At 40.0% G+C, this 19,209-nt stretch overlaps 1 protein-coding gene across 1 annotated transcript in view; it reads left to right on the top strand.

The window, feature by feature from the left end:
• The window catches only part of LOC126095096 (mitochondrial import inner membrane translocase subunit TIM50-C-like), a 52,861-nt gene that overhangs the window by 20,477 nt on the left and 13,175 nt on the right, over positions 1 to 19,209 (top strand). The window contains exons 5-8 of the mRNA XM_049909792.1: positions 16,073 to 16,180; positions 16,275 to 16,406; positions 18,547 to 18,670; positions 18,755 to 18,858. Of these exons, the coding sequence (XP_049765749.1) occupies positions 16,073 to 16,180; positions 16,275 to 16,406; positions 18,547 to 18,670; positions 18,755 to 18,858 (468 nt within the window). The remainder of the gene's footprint in view (positions 1 to 16,072; positions 16,181 to 16,274; positions 16,407 to 18,546; positions 18,671 to 18,754; positions 18,859 to 19,209) is intronic.

The following is a 19,209-nucleotide window of genomic DNA, read 5'->3' as shown; positions in this document are numbered from 1 at the left end:
GGGCAGCGTGGAGGGTAAAAACCGTAAAGGGAGACCAAGAGATGAATACACTAAGCAGATTCAGAAGGATGTAGGTTGCAGTAGGTACTGGGAGATGAAGGAGCTTGCACAGGATAGATTAGCATTGAGAGCTGCATCAAACCAGTCTCAGGACTGAAGACCACAACAACAACAACAACAACTACTAAAAGTGGGAATTAATGATATTGGTCTATAGTTGGACATCTTCCTTAATTCCCTTTTTATACACTGGTTTCACTACACTAATTTCTTAATGTTTAGATAGATAGTAAACTGACATGGAAATGCCCACTTTCGGATATTGTTCAGAGACTTATTGCTGTTATTTTTACTATTCGAATGGGTTCTGAAGTAGGTGATAGTTTGACACGAAAGTTAGTCAACTTTGCTTATTTTCGTTTGCTTATATCATATGGTGTTATATTTTGGGGTAACTCTTCCCATTTTAAAAGGATATTTTTGGCTCAGAAATGGGCGGTTCGGGCAGTAAGTTCGCGAACCTCTTGTTAACCCCTCATCAATAGGTTGGGTATTTTGACATTGCTCTCTCAGTATATATATTCTTTATTATGATTTCTTATTAACGATATCAGTTTATTCCCGAGAATCAGCAGCTTTCACTCAGTTAATACTTGGCAGAAATCCAATCTGCATTTGGATCACACTTCATTAACTCTTGTGCAAATAGGTGTGCAGTATACTGCTGCATCCATTTTCAATAAGCTACCACAAGAATTCAAAAATCTTAGTAGTAATCCATGTGTTTTCAAATCAAAACTGAAGAGTTCCCTCGTGAGTCACTCCTTCTATTCTGTTGAGGAGTTCCTCGAAAAATTATGCTGATTCTTATGTTATGTTGTGGATTGCATTTACTCAAACTTATGGCTTGACTTTTTTTGGGTTCATAAACATTTCATATTATCTGTTATTACTTTTATGTTGTAATTTCATGTACTGACATATTCCATGACCTTGGAGATTTGCTCCTCAATTTGGCCCTACAGAACTAGACGTGAAAATAAAATAAAAATATCACCACCACCTTACTATTCCCTGTTTGAAACTTGCAGATCAAATCATTGCCATTTTTTTCAAACTCTCACAATATATATGACTGGAGTAGATGTAAAAAATTCTGAACTAGTTAAATATGGAGGTTTACTACTAGGTAAAATACTTATGAAATTAATAATGTTGGAGGAACTGCAAGATCCCAGACCCTTGGTATACAGCAGAAGTAATCCCTTTCTTTTGAAGAATGGGAAACACAATGATTGTAAAAAGTATAGTAGCGTCAGTCTGCTAAACATTGGCTACACATTTTGCTTGAAGATAATCAGTAACCCTGAAGACTATATTACTCAAAATAAAAATACAACATAAGAACAGATGATGTTAGAGTCTACAGGAGTGCAGAATGTGGTTCAGATCACTTCTTGTTTGGTGCGAAGATGGTGATAACGTCTAAGAGGAAAAACAAATTAAAGAGGCAAATTTTCCTGTGAGGACGGGACATAATGAAATGCAACTTACATAGTTTGAAACAAGAGTCTGTATGATAACTATATAAATTATGGTTAGCAAACAGAAGCAGAAGAAGGAATGTCGAAGCATGTGTACCAAGGAACTAAAAAGTGCATACACAAAGCAACATTTGAAGCACTGGGACAGTGAAAAGGAGGAGGAAAATGATCACGATGATGGTGGACTCAAATTATTGAAGAAAAAGAAGACCTAAAAAAGATACTGTGTAATAATTGGTTGAGAAAAAGGGAGCAACAAGATAGAGCACTATATGATACAATGAATAGAGAAGTAAAAAAGAAAAGAATATGTGTAGAAGGAAAAATGAAATCTGGGAATATAAATGGGAAGCACAAGAGTGGTGGCAGCATGGAAAATGGTTGCTGGCTGAGGAAAAGGTTAAAGGAAAGAGCAAACTTGTCGATTATCAGTCTGATAGAGCAGGGGAAGCATTGTAAAGGCTTGCAGACAGAAGAATGGCTAGAGTACAAGGAAATAAAGTGGAAGATGAGAGAGAACCAGTAGGGTAAAGAGGTAGAGAAAAAACCACAAAAGAGGTACATAAGGTAGTTACACAAATAAAAATGGGGATATCACAATTGGCCTGGAAATTTACCTTTATAATTAATAAGGTACGGGCCAAGTATTCTGTGTGAATATCTAAACAAGTTATTCACTAAATGTTTGTGGTCTGGCAAGGAAATTCCAGCAGTGTGCAACATAGTGTATTGAGCCCCATACATGAAAGTGGAAGCAGAAAAGTATGTAGCAGTTATCATTATGTGTCACAAGTACAATCAGCAGGTTGTACAGAATGATTTCAAAATCAAGAATGGAAAAGATTGTAACTGGAGTGTAAGAAGAAAGTGACTTTTGAAGGGGCAGGTTGTGTGTAGATAACAACTTTACCCTAAGATGGATCATGGTGAAGATATTGGAAAGGAATATAGTCATTTGGTCTTCATAGATCTTGAGAAAGCATATGACACAAAATTCTAAAAGTCAGCAGAATGTGTCATTAAAGTAGGGAAAGAAAGTTCTTGTGAAGTCTTCAGAATAACCAAATGATTGAAACAAGGATTCTGTCTGTCTTGTACACTTTTTAAGATGTATGTACAGAAGGCACAGAAAGTGCGTGGCATGGGATTAAAAAGGAACTACCGGTAGTGTATGCACACACTTTTCTACGTTGATGACCAGATCATTGCAGCAAATGACAAAAGGGGCTATATCTTACATGCTTAAAAGTTGTTGGAAGACAGTAAAAAGTTATTTTTGAAAATTAATTTTGAAAGGAAGGAATATACAGGGTGGAGAGAACTGGTGTCACGAAATTTTAACTCTGGATAGCTAATGCCAGCAGGAACCAAAATTACTAATGTTGTGTAGGTTGACAACGCACAATTTTTAAACTATGAAAACTGGGTGCCACGTGCTCCGATTGACCACGGGATTGCCCTGTTGCCTGATGCTCTGGAGAGTGCATGACCACGAATGCTTTGCATGCCAGAGATCATGATGTATCCAAGATGGCCCGCATGCAATGTGGTAGCGCACCAACCTTCCACTCTGGGGGGCAAATCCGACAGGGTTCCGACACATCCATTGTAGTTTCATGATAAAATGTACTGGGAACAATCCCGTCAACAGCTGTCAGTTTGCATGCAGGAAGTCTTTTTACAAATTGTGTCAGCATTGAAAAGGGCCTTTTTTGTAGCTAGGACATTGTTTACTTAAAGCAGATGCTCGAACTGGCGACCCTCTGACGCGACACAAGCTTGATATCGTCAAACGGTATTTTGCTGAACTCTTTCAAAGATTCCTGGCATTGCCTTGATGTGATTAACAGCATGTTGAATGCGATCCATTAATTCCTCTTAATTTCTAGGTGGTTCACATCTGTATGGGTGAACTAGAACCTTGAAGAGTCCCCACAGGAAAAAGTCCAGTGGCCTGAGGTCTGGTGATTGCGGGGGCCTTGTCCTAAGAGCACCTCTGCCAATTACCTGGCCATCGAAGAGTCATTTAAATATCCGTGCATAGCACAACTGCTACATGCGGACGCCCCATCATGCTGCAACCACATGCATAGCTGTATGTCCAGGGGAATAACTTCCAGAAGGCCGCGTAGAGTTTCTTGCAAAAAGTGAAGGTAATTTGCCCCGGTAAGTCGAGGAGGTAGATGGACTGGCCCAGTCAGATGGTCACCCACATTACCTGCCCAAATGTTGAGTGAAAATCATTCCTGGTGTCTGTGGACGTTGCGGTGGCCCGGTGTAATGTTAAGCTCTCTCTATACAGCTTAAGCGTTTTCGTGGGCTTACTTGTTGAAGAATGCTGGTTCTGCTTTCTTGCAGCGCCGATGTCTTCTGCTAGCACCGGACGCTTCTCCGAAGATTTCACTGCCAGGAAGGGGAAATTTTCACTCTCTCGCCCTCTCTTCTTATTTAAAAAATACGCTACTCTTGGAATATCATTCAATGCACCAGAACATATTTGTTTCCACATTGTACAAAAAAGAAAAAAAAAAAACTAAACTTTATGACGTAAGCCTACACATTACTGGGCACCCAAAATCAGTTAATTGCACATTTTTGAACACAATTAATACATAAGCTTTTATCGTGGCTGACTATCCATGTCCAGTCCACGTACTCTCAACAGCAGCTCAACGTCTACTAAACAGTCACTATTTCGAGTTTCTTCATTTGTTTTTCAACAGTACAAAGCTACTTACTCTTTGCAGCTGGCCACGGAGCTTCCGGGCCATATTTGCTTATTCTTGGCAGGTTGTGCTGAACACTTGCCAGCGCCGATGTATTATCTCCCTTCCAGTTTCGTCTGCACAAACAATAAATGGGTGCAGTATCCCATGCTTATTCTTATGCCCTGCTTTAAAATAATGCGTGTTCGAAACGGCTGGAACACAAGCATCTCCTGACTTTCGTAAAATTCTGGGGGCACTACGTATCCCTCCCCTTAGCTCGAACACTCATTATTTTGCACGCAACATATATTTTAATAATTTTTTTTCTTAACACTTATCTTGTTACTTTGTACTACATAAAAACATTAGGTACAAAAACTCTCTTCCATCTCCAGTATTTCATTAAGCTGTTGGTAATATCTTCCCTAGACATAGTAGTATGATAAACTAGTAGTACAAGTATTAGCTATTTCCAATAGATTTATGTACTCTTGCTTCCAGGAGTGAGCCAAAATAAATCCCCCCCCCCCTTAGCCAATTTCAAAGTTCAGGCGTTATTCTGAGTTGAGTCTTTACTTTTTTTTTTAGAAGCTGTTGCAATGATAACCTCCGGTTTTCCGGGCCTGAAAAAAATTAGTTGTACTGGGGGTTTTCTCTTTTTTTATCTCCTTGTGCAGGACTCGTCTTTTCTATTAAAAAAATTTTAGAATTCAAATTTACCAGAAGAAACTTTCCGCTACAATCCAGGTCACTATACCACCCTTTCCCTTTGGGTTCCAATCTACGTAAAGGTTGATACTATGGAAACATCTTCTTCCTCATCCTTGGGTAGGTACGCCCCTTCCATTTGTACTAAAGAAGTATATGAATGTGGACAGAGGGAAAGATCGATTGGTACTCTTAAGAGAAGTAAGAAAGGAAGTAAAAGAATTGATTGCTAAGACCGAAGAAAGAAGGAAGACAGCCCCAAAGACAGGAAACCCTTCCCACACCCCTTCCCCAGGATCCCACCTGCTTTGAATTTAGGAAACTGTCTCAACAAGCCTGAATTTGATCCCCCTTGAAAATTTGTTATCATGTCCTTATTTAATATCATATTTTGGGAAACTGTGCCTTTCTGTAGTTTCTCCTGCATAAGCTTGAATTCTTTCCTCAACGTTTCTAAGTCTTTCTTGGTGTTATCTAAATCGGAAGTTACTATAGGCGAAGAGATATCAACACTTAGTTTCTCTTCAACCTTTCGTCCTATTAATTCTTCTAATTATTCTTCTAAGCCATTCAAATTTATAAGCTCTGCAGTCATTAACTTTTCTTTGAAGTTCTGTTCTACAGTTTCCACCCGTGATTTGACCCCTAAAATTTGCGCCTGTACTAGGGGGAGCAACTTATCTTGTTTCTGGACATTGGTTTTCAGCATAGTTAATTCTCGTTTGACCACATCAAATGTAACATTAGATACATTTTTCAAAGAGTTGTATTTTTCGTTAAATTGTTTCCAAATCACTACATTTACAGTCTTTTAGATTAGCTTCATTTCTTTGTTCTAAATCCTTAAATAAAATATTTGTCTGTTCACTCAGGGAATGGACAGTTCTTTTTTCAATTCTTTTTTCCATTCTTGCATCTGATTACTTAGGATGTTAACTTGAGCCTCTAGTTTTGTGTTTTGCAAATCTAACTTAGAGCTTAATTCTGCCTTCAGTTTGCCTTGTTTTGTGTTCTGTGATTCAAACTGCGCCTTGATAAACCTCATTAATTTGCCTAAATCTGGCCCCTGTTTTTCAATTCCCATAGCTCCAACAGACTCTACGGATTGATGTTCCTGTTCCATTGTGTTTTGTTTTGCCTTTAACCTAGTTATCATTAAGAGTACACTTGCTTATTTCCACAACACCCCACACTTCACAAACAACCAAACGTCAGTGGTAGCTCACTCGGCGTCAGTGGAAGGTGGCATCGGCACCGGTGTACGGCGCCGTCAGCGTCGATGGACGGCGGCGTCGGCTTTTGTGGACGGCGGCATCGGCTTTTGTGGACGGCGGATTCGGCTTTTGAGGATGGCGGCGCTGGCTTTTGAGGACGGTGGCGTCGGCTTTTGTGGATGGCGGCGTCGGCATTGGTGTGATGCGACGTCGGCGTTGGTGTACGGTAGCGTTGGCATTGGTAGACGTCGGCGTCGGCGATTTGAGACTAACTGAAGCGTTGTGCAATTTTTCTTGATTCTGTTAATCGTTTCACCATTTATCAACATGATATTTCTGGATAAGTATCGTGGAATTGCTCTTCAGCCTCGCTATTATCGGTTGCTACGGCAACTCCCAACTTTTTCTTTCTTATAGCTTCTTCTTTAATATTTCCCCTTCTTTCTCAGGTCCTTTCTTTACGGTCGCCACATTCTTGCGGTGGCCCGGTGTAATGTTAAGCTCTCTTTATACAGCTTAAGCGTTTTCGTGGACTTACTTGTTGAAGAATGCAAGTTCTGCTTTCTTGCAGCGCCGATGTCTTCTGCTAGCACCGGACGCTTCTCCGAAGATTTCACTGCTAGGAAGGGGAAATTTTCACTCTCTTGCTCTCTCTCTTCTTATTTAAAAAATACGCTACTCTTGGAATATCATTCAATGCACCAGAACATATTTATTTAGACATTGTACAAAAAAACAACTAAACTTTATGACGTAAGGCCACACATTACCGGGCACCCAGAATCAGTTAATTACACATTTTTGAACACAATTAATACATAAGCTTTTATCATGGTTGACTATCCACGTCCAGTCCATGTACTCTCAACAGCAGCACAATGTCTACTAAACAGTCAATATTTCGAGTCTCTCCATTTGTTTTTCAACAATACAAAGCTACATTACTCTTTGCAGTCGGCCATGGAGCTTCCGGGCCATATTTGATTATTCTTGGCAGGTTGCGCTGAACACTTGCCAACGCCGATGAATTATCTCCTTTCCAGTTTCGCATGCACAAACAATAAATGGGTGCAGTATCCCATGCTCATCCTTACGCCCTGCTTTAAAATAACGCCTGTTCGAAACGGCTGGAACACAAGTGTCTCCAGACTTTCGTATAATTCTGGGGGCACTACAACGTATGTGATGTGAGACTTTCCCCTTGCCCAGTAATGAATGTTTTGAGTGTTACAAAGGCCATCCTGATGGAAGGTGTACTCTTCAGTAAACAACACAATGGCGGGGAAGTCGGGATCTCGCACAACACGTCCCAGAAACCACCAGGAAAACCCTTGCGTGTGTTCATAGTCCGCCACAGGATATAGGTCTTGGACAGCGTGGAAACTCATATAACCAGCAAGATTCATGTGCATTACTGTCGGCTAGTCCATAAACAAAAACCATATGTAGCTGTTCCTCAAATGAAAAAAAAAAAGCTTACATGTGAATGCCTCTGACGTGAAGTGGAGACAAGCAGCAAGACCTATTTGACACGTGTGCATATCACGTTGGGGCAGGCCCATCAATAGGGCAATCCCGTGGCCAGTCGGAGTGCATGGTGCCAAGTTTCTGTAGTTTAACAATGGTTCGTTGTCAACCTACACAACATTAGTAATTTTGGTTCCTACTGGCATTAGCTGTCAAGGGTTAAAATTTTTTACACAATTTTTCTCTACCCTGTATGTGTTCTGGAGAAAAGGGAAGTAACTTGGACATTAGCAGATGTCAGATTAAAGTGTGTAAGGAGTGTAAGTATACATGATGGAAGATATGACAGAGATATCCAACAAGAACCAGGCAGGGAAGTGTGGCAAGTCAAAAATTAAATAGTGTACTTTTTGCTGTAGGAAAGTTCTTGTACAGTGTAAATACTTACGGATTAAAGGAGACTACACACCAAAAAGCAGACGCTTTGGATTGTCGATATGCCCACACAAAAGAAAGAAAATTTGCTAGCTTTTGGCATTACCCTTTCACAGCCCCCCCCCCTCCCCCCCTCCGCCCACACACACACACCTTTGTCCCTACATGGTGCCAGCTAGGTGGATTGGTTGTGGTCGGCGTCGTGTCAATGAAGATGGGGAAGGGTGGCGAGCGCCCAGAGGGAGGCAGCCAGTTTGCTGCTTAGGAGTAGGGTAGGGAGGAATGGCAAGTATATGGGCCAATATGGTTGTTGTGGCTGGCGGGAAGCAGCACACACTGAAGGCAACGTGGAGATTTGAATTGAGAAGGGTTGACAGATTGGACTAAGGGGAAACTGTTGGGTGGAGGGTGTGGGGACAGTAGGTTATCTGAGATTGAGGCCAAGATGATTACAAGAGCAGAGGATATGTTGTAAGGACACCTCCCGTCTGCATAGTTTAGAGAAGCTGATGGTGGAGGGAAGGATCTAGATGGCTCAGGTTGTGAAGCAGCCATTGAAATTGAGCATGTTATGCCAGCTGGTGGACAACTTTGTTCTTGACAACAGTTTGGTGGTGACCATTCTTCCTGGCAGACAGCTGGTTGGTAGTGATACCAGTAAAAAGGCAGTTCAGAGTTTGCAGCAGAGTTGGTATGTGACATGGCTACTTTCACAGGTGGCCCGGCCTCCGATGGGGTAAGGTAAGCCTGTGACAGGACTAGAACAGAAGATGCTTGGCGGGTGGATTGGGCAGTTCTTGCACCTTATTATGCCTCAGCGATTGGGAATGGGAGTGACAAAGGAATCAACTAGGAAGTTATGTAGCGGATAACTCCAAAAGCTAGTGGTTTTTCTTTCTTTCGTGTGTGTGTATATCGACAACTCACTGCTTCTGCTTGTGGGTAAGTGTCTGCTTTAATCCTAAAGTATTGACATTCTATAAGTACTTTCCTATAACATTTATACTGTGTAGTGGTCCTCTTCCTTTTAAACCTTGTGTCATCCCTCCTTTGTTACTATCCATAATCACTATCCTTTTTGTCTCCTCTGTAGTGTCCGTCCACATCTTTACTTATGTTTTCCTTACCACCTTTATTATGCTTACACTTCACTGTACCAACTAACATGGTTGTGCATGACTTTTGTGACACCCTGTAGCACCAGTCATAACCATTACAACTGTGCCACACACTGTTCATGTAACACCTGTCCACCATCTACATCTTCATCCACATCCATACTCCGCAAGCCACCTGACGGTGTGTGGTGGAGGGTACCTTGAGTACCTCTTTCGGTTCTCCCTTCTATTCCAGTCTCGTATTGTTCGTGGAAAGAAGGATTGTAGGTGTGCCTCTGTGTGGGCTCTAATCTCTCTGATTTTATCCTCACAGTCTCTTCGCGAGATATACGTAGGAGGGAGCAATATACTGCTTGACTCCTCGGTGAAGGTATGTTCTTGAAACTTCAACAAAAGCCTGTACCGAGCTACTGAGCGTCTCTCCTGCAGAGTCTTCCACTGGAGTTTATCTATAATTTCTGTAATGCTTTCGCGATTACTAAATGATCCTGTAACAAAGTGTGCTGCTCTCCGTTAGATCTTCTCTATCTCTTCTATCAACCCTATCTGGTACGGATCCCACACTGCTGAGCAGTATTCAAGCACTGGGCGAACAAGCATACTGTAACGTACTTCCTTTGTTTTTGGATTGCATTTCCTTAGGATTCTTCCAATGAATCTCAGTCTGGCATCTGCTTTACCGACAATCAACTTCATATGATCATTCCATTTTAAATCACTCCTAATGCGTACTCCCAGATAATTTATGGAAATAACTGCTTCCAGTTGCTGACCTGCTATATTGTAGCTAAATGATATAGGATCTTTCTTTCTATGTATTCACAGCACATTACACTTGCCTACATTGAGATTCAATTGCCATTCCCTGCACCATGCGTCAATTCGCTGCAGATCCTCCTGCATTTCAGTACAATTTTCCATTATTACAACCTCTTGATATACCACAGCATCATTCGCAAAAAGCCTCAGTGAACTTCCGATGTCATCCACAAGGTCATTTATGTATATTGTGAATAGCAACGGTCCTACGACACTCCCCTGTGGCACACCTGAAATCACTCATACTTCGGAAGACTTCTCTCCATTGAGAATGACATGCTGCATTCTGTTATCTAGGAACTCTTCAATCCAATCACACAATTCGTCTGATAGTCCATATGCTCTTACTTTGTTCATTAAACGACTGTGGGGAACTGTATCGAACGCCTAAGGGAAGTCAAGAAACACGGCATCTACCTGGGAACCCGTGTCTATGGCCCTCTGAGTCTCGTGGGCGAATAGCGCGAGCTGGGTTTCACACGATCGTCTTTTTCGAAACCCATGCTGATTCCTACAGAGCAGATTTCTATTTTCTAGAAAAGTCATTATACTCGAACATAATACGTGTTCCAAAATTCTACAACTGATCGACGTTAGAGATATAGGTCTATAGTTCTGCACATCTGTTCGACGTCCCTTCTTGAAAACAGGGATGACCTGTGGCCTTTTCCAATCCTTTGGAACGCTGCGCTCTTCTAGAGACCTACGATACACCGCTGCAAGAAGGGGGGGCAAGTTCCTTCGCGTACTCTGTGTAAAATCGAACTGGTATCCCATCAGGTCCAGCGGCCTTTCCTCTTTTCAGTGATTTTAATTGTTTCTCTATCCCTCTGTCGTCTATTTCGATATCTACCATTTTGTCATCTCTGCGACAATCTAGAGAAGGAACTACAGTGCATTCTTCCTTTGTGAAACAGCTTTGGAAAAAGACATTTAGTATTTCGGCCTTTAGTCTGTCATCCTCTGTTTCAGTACCATTTTGGTCATAGAGTGTCTGGACACTTTGTTTTGATCCACCTACTGCTTTGACATGACCAAAATTTCTTAGGATTTGCTGCCAAGTCAGTACTTAGAACTTTACTTTCAAATTCATTGAACACCTATCTCATGGCCCTCCTCACATTACATTTTGCTTCACGTAATTTTTGTTTGTCTGCAAGGAGTTGACTATGTTTATGTTTGCTGTGAAGTTCCTTTTGCTTGCGCAGCAGTTTTCTAACTCGGTTGTTGTACCACGGTGGCTCTTTTCCATCTCTTACGATCTTGCTTGGCACATACTCATCTAATGCATATTGTACCAGAATACAGTTATAACACCTTTGAGCAACCAACCACTATATTTAACATCCAGATCCACTCATTCTTCCTCACACATTCCTCCTATCAGAACTTTACATATTTCCTTCTCCATTCCAGTGCATGATGATAACTTAGACGTGAGCAAATATCATTACACCACAAAACCATTGTATTGCTCCCAACATAACTTCTTCCATTTCTTCACTCAATGAACTCATGCTATATTATCCAGTTCTCCGTATAACCACATAATGCTTTCACTCACCCATTTCCAGCATCATTTACTGTTTCCTAACATCATCACTATCCCAGTGAATCTCTGCTCCATCTTGCTGCACCAATTCTGAAAAATATCCCTTTCCTTGGCTAAAACCCAGATCCACATCATGTTCCTTAAATGCTGTGCAAACCACGGAAACCCCTCCCCCCAACCCATCAGCCTGCATTAAGAATCTCCTTCTCTGGATCACATCACTACTTTCACAATGACCCTCATCTTTTTAGATTCCGTCAATCCCTGTCACTCATGAACATGGTACTGTAACCATCTCTCCATGGCACAGACATCTCAGAACCACCTCTATTCTCTCTACAAGAGAATGTTATTGCGCAATCCTCAATACACACACAACTTCTCTGAAATAGAAACCCTTGCATTCAAATACTTGAAGGAGAATTCCAGACACCATTTCCATAAATTACCCAATCTGTTGAAATCTCTCTCTTGCCTTGGGTCATCACTGTCCACCAACACCCATCCTTCACACATTGAACCCCACCATCAACCCCTCATTGCACCCAGATCCTGCCTAGCTGATCTCTTTAATTTGCCACATTCTCCAAAATTCCTTCCCAACACCCCAAAAATCCCAGAACTCAAGCGAACCTCTCATCAAAAAGCCTCATTGCCACAGAAGTTTGTCATATCCAAAGGCCTAACCTTTAGCTCCACACCCCAAAATTTATCCATGTTAGACTTGTCAAAGATCTTTTCTCCTGTTCCCTGTTCCTACAGTCGAAGTTTGCTGGAGATGTGATGAGATGTTGTTCAAGCATTTGTCGAGCTTGTATACTTACAGGGAATCTGTAAGAGGATATGGATTATGAGAGTTTCACACAAGTGCACAGAAGTAAATATATAACGGACAGTCAAATGAAAAGAGGACAAATGGAAAAAAGTAAATACACTGTTTATTTTTCAGAATTCTTCACCAAATCTATTAATATATTTATCCCATTGTGAGACAAGATCATCCGTATCTTCATGGAAAAATATTTGTGGTGTCTATGAAACCATGATTGTACCCAGCTGTTCATCCAAAGCAAATCGAAGGTGACAAATGTCGTTCTTCAGGGCTCCGCAAATATGGAAATCATATGGGGGGATATCAGGGCTCTGTGAAGGAAGTGTAAAGGCTTCCCAGCAAAACTTTTGCAGTATTCTCAAAACGACTTTGGCAACATGTAGGTGGGCACACATGTTGTCAAGGTTGTTTTGATTACTCTGCTGAAGTTCCTATGGGAAGCCCTTACGTATCCTCCATACGGTCGTGATATGGCCCCATGTGATTTCCATATCTTGCATGCCCAAAAGAAAGATATTTGTGGCCATCAATTTGCTTCAAAGAGGTGCGTGCCTGGGTCCAATCATGGTACTGTAGGCAACCACAAAATTTTTTCTATGAAGGCGTTGACTGCCTTGTCTCACAGTGGGATAAATGTATTAACAGTTATGGCAATTACTTATGAGATAACAGTTTCCTTGCTTTTTATCCATCTGTCTCATTTTCATTTGAGTACCTCTTACATCATAACGGAATGTGATTCTCCTGGAACACCATACTGTTAAAACCTGAAGAAGCAGTCTTTAAATCCGTATAGTACCTCTGTTTTATTTTGCGCAGTAAGGTTCATAACACAATGTATTGTCAATTATGTGTAGAGCAGAGATTTAATTTATTCCCTAGGTGTTCAGTTGTCTCCCTCTTTATGAAGGTGAAGATGACACCAGAGGCAATACAGTTGATGCTCTGTTTCAGTAGTAGAACCAATTAGTTGCATTTGTAACGATTTCAACATTTATCATTATCCACAATTACATGAAGCTTGATAACCATTGTTACTATTGATGGTGTGGCCCAAATGCTTGAAATGAGTTTATATATTATTGTAAGAAGCATGCATGCTTGGAGTATCATAAAATATAATGCTCAGAGTGAAGAGTAATGAATAAAAGCTAAATAAGATACTAGTTCTGTCTCCTGTATATGTTTCACTAATGAGATAGACTTTTATGCTCAATGAATATTAACCACAGAGGATGAAAGGTAAAATAAATTGTTTGATACCATACCTTTGCCCATAATTAAAAGGAGTTGGGGTCAATTATTAAAATATTTATTGTGTAACCTTAGGGAAGGATAAAAATAAACCATTTCATTATATTTAAAATATAAATATACTGCGGAAAGGTGAGGGGATGCTATAATCTGGAAGAAAAGTAAGATTGTTGTTACTATCTGCCTCTCATCCTCGGATGAGGACAGATTGGTCGGATCTTGTACATCAGAAGATGTTTTGAAGTAGGGGTTTCCAGGGAATTGTGGTGGTACCAGAGGTGTCACAGCTTTTGCCGCAATCACCTGAAACTTGCTGCAGCTTAGCGCAGCAACCTGAACCCTGTTGTCCTCGGCCAACAAAGTGTCTGGTCATTTCTGGACCGAGGGCAGTTCCCATTGTATCTTCGCAGAACAAGCAGAGTCCCTATACATTTCCTACGATCTAAAACTATGTAATATAATGAAAAATGTATTAACCATAATAGTCAATATAGTTGAGAATCTACAGGTCAAGCCAAAATGCAAATTACCATTGACTTTGGCTCTGTAGATGCCATAAAATCTACACTAGTAAAATTACTGTACATACAGAATATGAAAAAAAAAGGAAAAATAAATGCTCTGATGTGTCTTAGCTGATGAAGTCAGTATTACTTAACACTGTCACAAAAGTCAGATGTGGCTGTGTTAGGAGTTGTAATAAAGTTTTAATTCTTACTAAAAAAAAGGTTCCATAATTAATGTTTCATTTGTTGGCAAGTACATGTCTACAGTCCACTGAAATCACCATACTGCTAGAGGAGCAAAAATAAAATGGTACAGCTGATTGATAAAGAGGAATATCATGCAGTAAATTGTGTGGTAATTCATTTGTGCAGCTGTCAAAAAATATTACTGTGTGATGCTCCTCAGCCCATTTTATCAGTGTGCTGTGCCATTTCACTTTGGAACCTGTAGCACCAGACTACAGTGCTGTGAGTGAGAATTTAGTATGTGCCACAATTGCAAACATGTATCTCATGTGAGCTCTAACTCATCAAACACTATTTCACACCACACAGAAGGACAACAGCTCCGGGGAATTAAACATCTCTCACTGGGTTAGCCAACCTCCTCTCGACTCTCTCGCCACAAGGAGATCATTTTAGCTGGGCTGTGTACTGGGCAGTGTCTTTTTAGCTATCACCATTTGTTAAGTGGTGATCCCCCAACACTTTGTGCTCATTGTCCTCAACCATTGACAGTTCGCCATTTCTTGGCATAGTGCCGTTTTTTTTAACCATTTACGTTCTCACTTATGTTTGCCGTCTGAGTTATCGGCCATTTTAGCAGAAGACATGAGGGCTGTCAACCGCGTTTCACTTTTTATCATTGTAGCAATGTGGCGAATGACATTTAATCTTTAGTTCAGGACCTCCATTGTCTCTATGGCATATGTTATGGACCTTTCTCGAAGTCCTCGTTTTTAGCTGTTTTTCCTTCCTTTGATTGGGCTTAACGCACAGAGGCTCTTTAATACCTTTTTCGCCTTCGTGTTCTATGGTTCTGACATGGGTGCATATGACCCTTGTTGTTTTTGCACCCTGAAACAAAACAAACAACCAAACAAACAGGAGGACAACAAACATCCATTGAAAAAGTTTACTGTGTGGCTTGTATCACACTCCCAGACATCCAGTGAAAGGTGGCCGCAAAGTAGGAAAAGAGGAAACTAAGAGCTCAGTGAGACCCCCCCCTCCCCCCCCCCCCAATCCCCCTGTCTTGATATACGGTATACTTACATCTAGGAGACTCAAGTCCTGGAAACGTATTTTTTATATATCGGTGCCCTGGATAAATAGCCAACAACATGGCGTGGAGACCTGGAGTAAGTCTGAATAAGACATTTCACAGAGTGAGTGAAGTTTTCCAACTCAGCACTTCGAAAATATGGGAAACACTGAAATGCATAAGATGTGGCATTGGCAAATCCAAGAAAGAACTCAAGAAGTGGGGCTGCCTGGAAGACCAATTGGACGATTGAGAAAGGGGAATATAAACTACCTTACATTTGAATCTGCCAGGTGTGCTCTGCCTGATGAACATTTCAAAATATGAATCAAGCCACTGAATAGACTGATGTTTATATTCCTTATGTAAGATATATTTTATCTTTGTAGCCATGACCAGCACTGACTCAAAATAATAACAACGAGGCATGACACACAGAAAATGAGGCTGATCCAAAATAATCCCATTGACGCAGTTGCATGCACAAGATTTATTGTTTGATATTGAGCTCTACTAGTCTTTTATTTCATATTAATCATTGCTGGTACTGTTTGCACAGCAGATGCATACTATTGTGCAAAGGCATTTTGTATATGTTTTGTGATGTATCCACAAAAATATTTATATACTTACACAACTTTTGTTTTGCAGTACAAAACTGGTTGGAGATTCAAGAAGCGCCCCGGTGTTGACCAGTTTCTGGAACAAGTGTCTTTCCCACTCTTTGAAGTAGTAATTTTTACAGCAGAACAGGGAATGGTTTGTAAAGAACATATGGTTGAAGTATTTTGCCTGTCATATATTTTATATATTTTTAGTTTGTGAGATTTTATTGTTCAATTCTGTTTTTCAGACTGTTTTCCCAATATTGGATGCATTAGATCCTAATGGATACATCATGTATCGGCTAGTGAGGGATGCTACCCATTTTGTAGATGGACACCATGTAAAGAATCTGGACTGTTTGAACAGGGATCTTAGTAAGGTTAGAGCACAACATCAATATTGTCTGGAGGTGCAAAATAACCAATTGTATGTTCATGAACTGTAGATCTGATTGTTTACGAGAGATTGATGATACTGTACTAATTTTTTAACCATTCTCCTTAGTGATTATCTGTTGTGTTGTTGTTCTCTCGTATCTTATTAATACCATAACTGCAGTAGTTCTAATTGCTTCTTGATTAATTTTGGATACAACCTTCTGTTTTAGTGTTTTATTTGATGTGGTTCTCTTCTCGTACAGCTCCTTATTTCTGCCAGCTAAGTGAGTTGCTACAGTGCTACAGATATAACATATTATGCTGCACTTTGCACGTCTCTGGTTCAGATGTTAGTTTTTCCATTCTTAGGTGGATGCACTACAGCTTCCTTGGACTGCACCAAGCAGGTACTGAGATGATACCTTGGCTGATTATGCTTGTATGATTTAAACAGATAACTACAAATTTCTTCTTTAGCAACTTCATGTACACATTTAGCACCTCTCTTCCTGTTATTTATCATTTAATTAGGCAGTTTATTATTTCTTAAGGAGTTTGCTGGAACAATAATGAATTCAGTGGTTGCTTGTCTTTATTCACTTGCTGTAAGAAGAATGTGAGCTAGGAAAACTTGAGGGAGAGGAGAGGAGAGAGAACATTGAAAACTTTATGAAGGGTAACATGAGAGGACAACAGCTTTGTTAACCACATTATTTCCCTTAGTCCTGTGTTTGAATCCATTTATTTGCACATGCATCTCCATACATTTCCATCATGAAGAAGGATCTTTAGGTGTGTATGAAAATTCAGACAGCATCTATAAAATGGCAAGAGTCATCACTGGTTATATTTGTAAAAGAGGGTAAGTAATATAAACTGTTGCTGTGTGGTGGTATAACATGTTCAAGCTTTAGGTTTTTTTTATTAGTTGTTGTCGTTGTTGCAGTTGCTGTAATCGTTAACAGGTTTTATAACTAGTCCAGGCTTCTTACATCTTACAGTATACCACGATGTTCCTCAGTTTATTCCATTGGATTCTCTGTGAAAATGTCTAGCCACTTACTCCTAGTTTTTCCTCTTACTTTTGACATTCTGCTTATTGGAACATAGTGATTTTCAGCTCTTATGGTATTCCCAGAGTCTTCTAATTTTGTCTCCAATGGTTCGCTCATAAAGTAATTTTGGTTTCCATGGGAGGAATGCCATGAAATACAATTTGCCACCATTCATGATTTATATGCATTGGTTCTGTTGATGGAAAAGGAGGGTAGGGGGAGAATGATGTTCAAGCTGTTTTGAAACTTAAAGGTGGCTTTGAACCACATTAAATAAGAGTTCATATTATTTTACTCAAGCACCTTGCTTTACTATAGTTGGAGTCACAAATGATGGCAGTCGACTTTAGGCTTGTTCTGTGTACTTAAGTTAGTGCTCTGAGCCCTCTGCTGTGAATGTTGTATGCAATGTGAGCATTATGAGTGATCTCAGCGAGTTGCTTAGTGAATTTTTATTACATCTGTTGCGATTTGTCATGGCTGATGGTGGTGGTAAGTGGCAAATTCTACACAAGAAAGTGAGAGGCATAATTTTCAGGATACAAGCTGACATCAGGTGCAAAGCACGTGTATGAGCTTGCCACAAATGTCACCCTTAGAACCGGAAACAGTGCGATCCCTGCCTGTTTCTCGACCTGTGTGAATTGGACTGTAATACAGTTAATATTATCTGTCTACAAGTAATCTACAAGGTGTGCTGCTGTCAATATTTTCTTTTCTTTTTTTTTCTTTTTTTAAGCACACAAGTAATTGTGACATGATGTTTTCTTTTCTTCCTTCCACCCAGCCAATGTGGTGGTTTTTAAAATTGCATCCCAGATTAAATCTTATTTGCGGTATTGAATTCTATGCCATCTTTTCTTTTCCTCTTTGAAGCAGACATTAGTAATAGTGTAATTTCATTGCTTGTAACTGCATAACAATTTCCACTCTTGTTCTTATTTCATTTTCCACAAAGTTTCTTTAAATTACCAAATTTTGAAATTTATGTAGTGTATTTTCATGGCAAAATTCTATATGCTGTTTAAATTTTGAAAATTATCTTTATAAGTTCAAAAAATATTGTTTTCTCCCATTTTCCTTGCAGGTGATTGTGGTTGACTGGGATGGTGAATCTGTCAAGTTTCACAAAAGGAATACACTGATTTTGCCTAGGTGGAAAGGAAATGATGATGACAAAACATTACTGGATCTTGCAGCTTTCTTGCGAAGTACGTATTAATGACTAGGGGTGATAAGTTGTGATTATTTTAAGAGTTAATATGTTTTGCTTATTACTGTGTTTTCCACTTCAGCTATTGCGCTAGCAAAGGTAGAAGATGTCCGTGATGTTCTAGACTATTACCATCAGTTTGATGATCCAATAGAAGCTTTCAAGGAAAATCAAAGGAAACTTCTGGTAATTATAGAATTACTTTTTACAAGATATTTTTCTTGTAGTATTCTGTTGCTGGTGTATGCCATGAATAGGAAAGAACTAGTTTAAAGTTCACTTACATATTTTACAATTTATTTTTCTTTCTTCTTTTACTTCCAACCTGTTGACTGGTCAGCAGCAATTCTCGTTCATAATTTTTCCTTATCCTCCACAGATGCTTCACTTCAGAGTATGTTGTCAATTTCTGATCTTGTCTTATCTGCCCGATGTACTGAGGTATTTGTCTGCTTTGTGCATGCTTCCCAGATATTTTTCCTTTCATTATTTTCACAGTGAAGGGCTTATGTCTACATACATCTCCAACCAGTTAGT

The sequence above is a fragment of the Schistocerca cancellata genome, chromosome 8 (genome assembly GCF_023864275.1).
Source record: "Schistocerca cancellata isolate TAMUIC-IGC-003103 chromosome 8, iqSchCanc2.1, whole genome shotgun sequence".
Lineage (NCBI taxonomy): Eukaryota > Metazoa > Arthropoda > Insecta > Orthoptera > Acrididae > Schistocerca > Schistocerca cancellata.
Note: the sequence above shows the minus strand (reverse complement) of the source record. Positions and strands in the feature narration are given on the sequence as shown.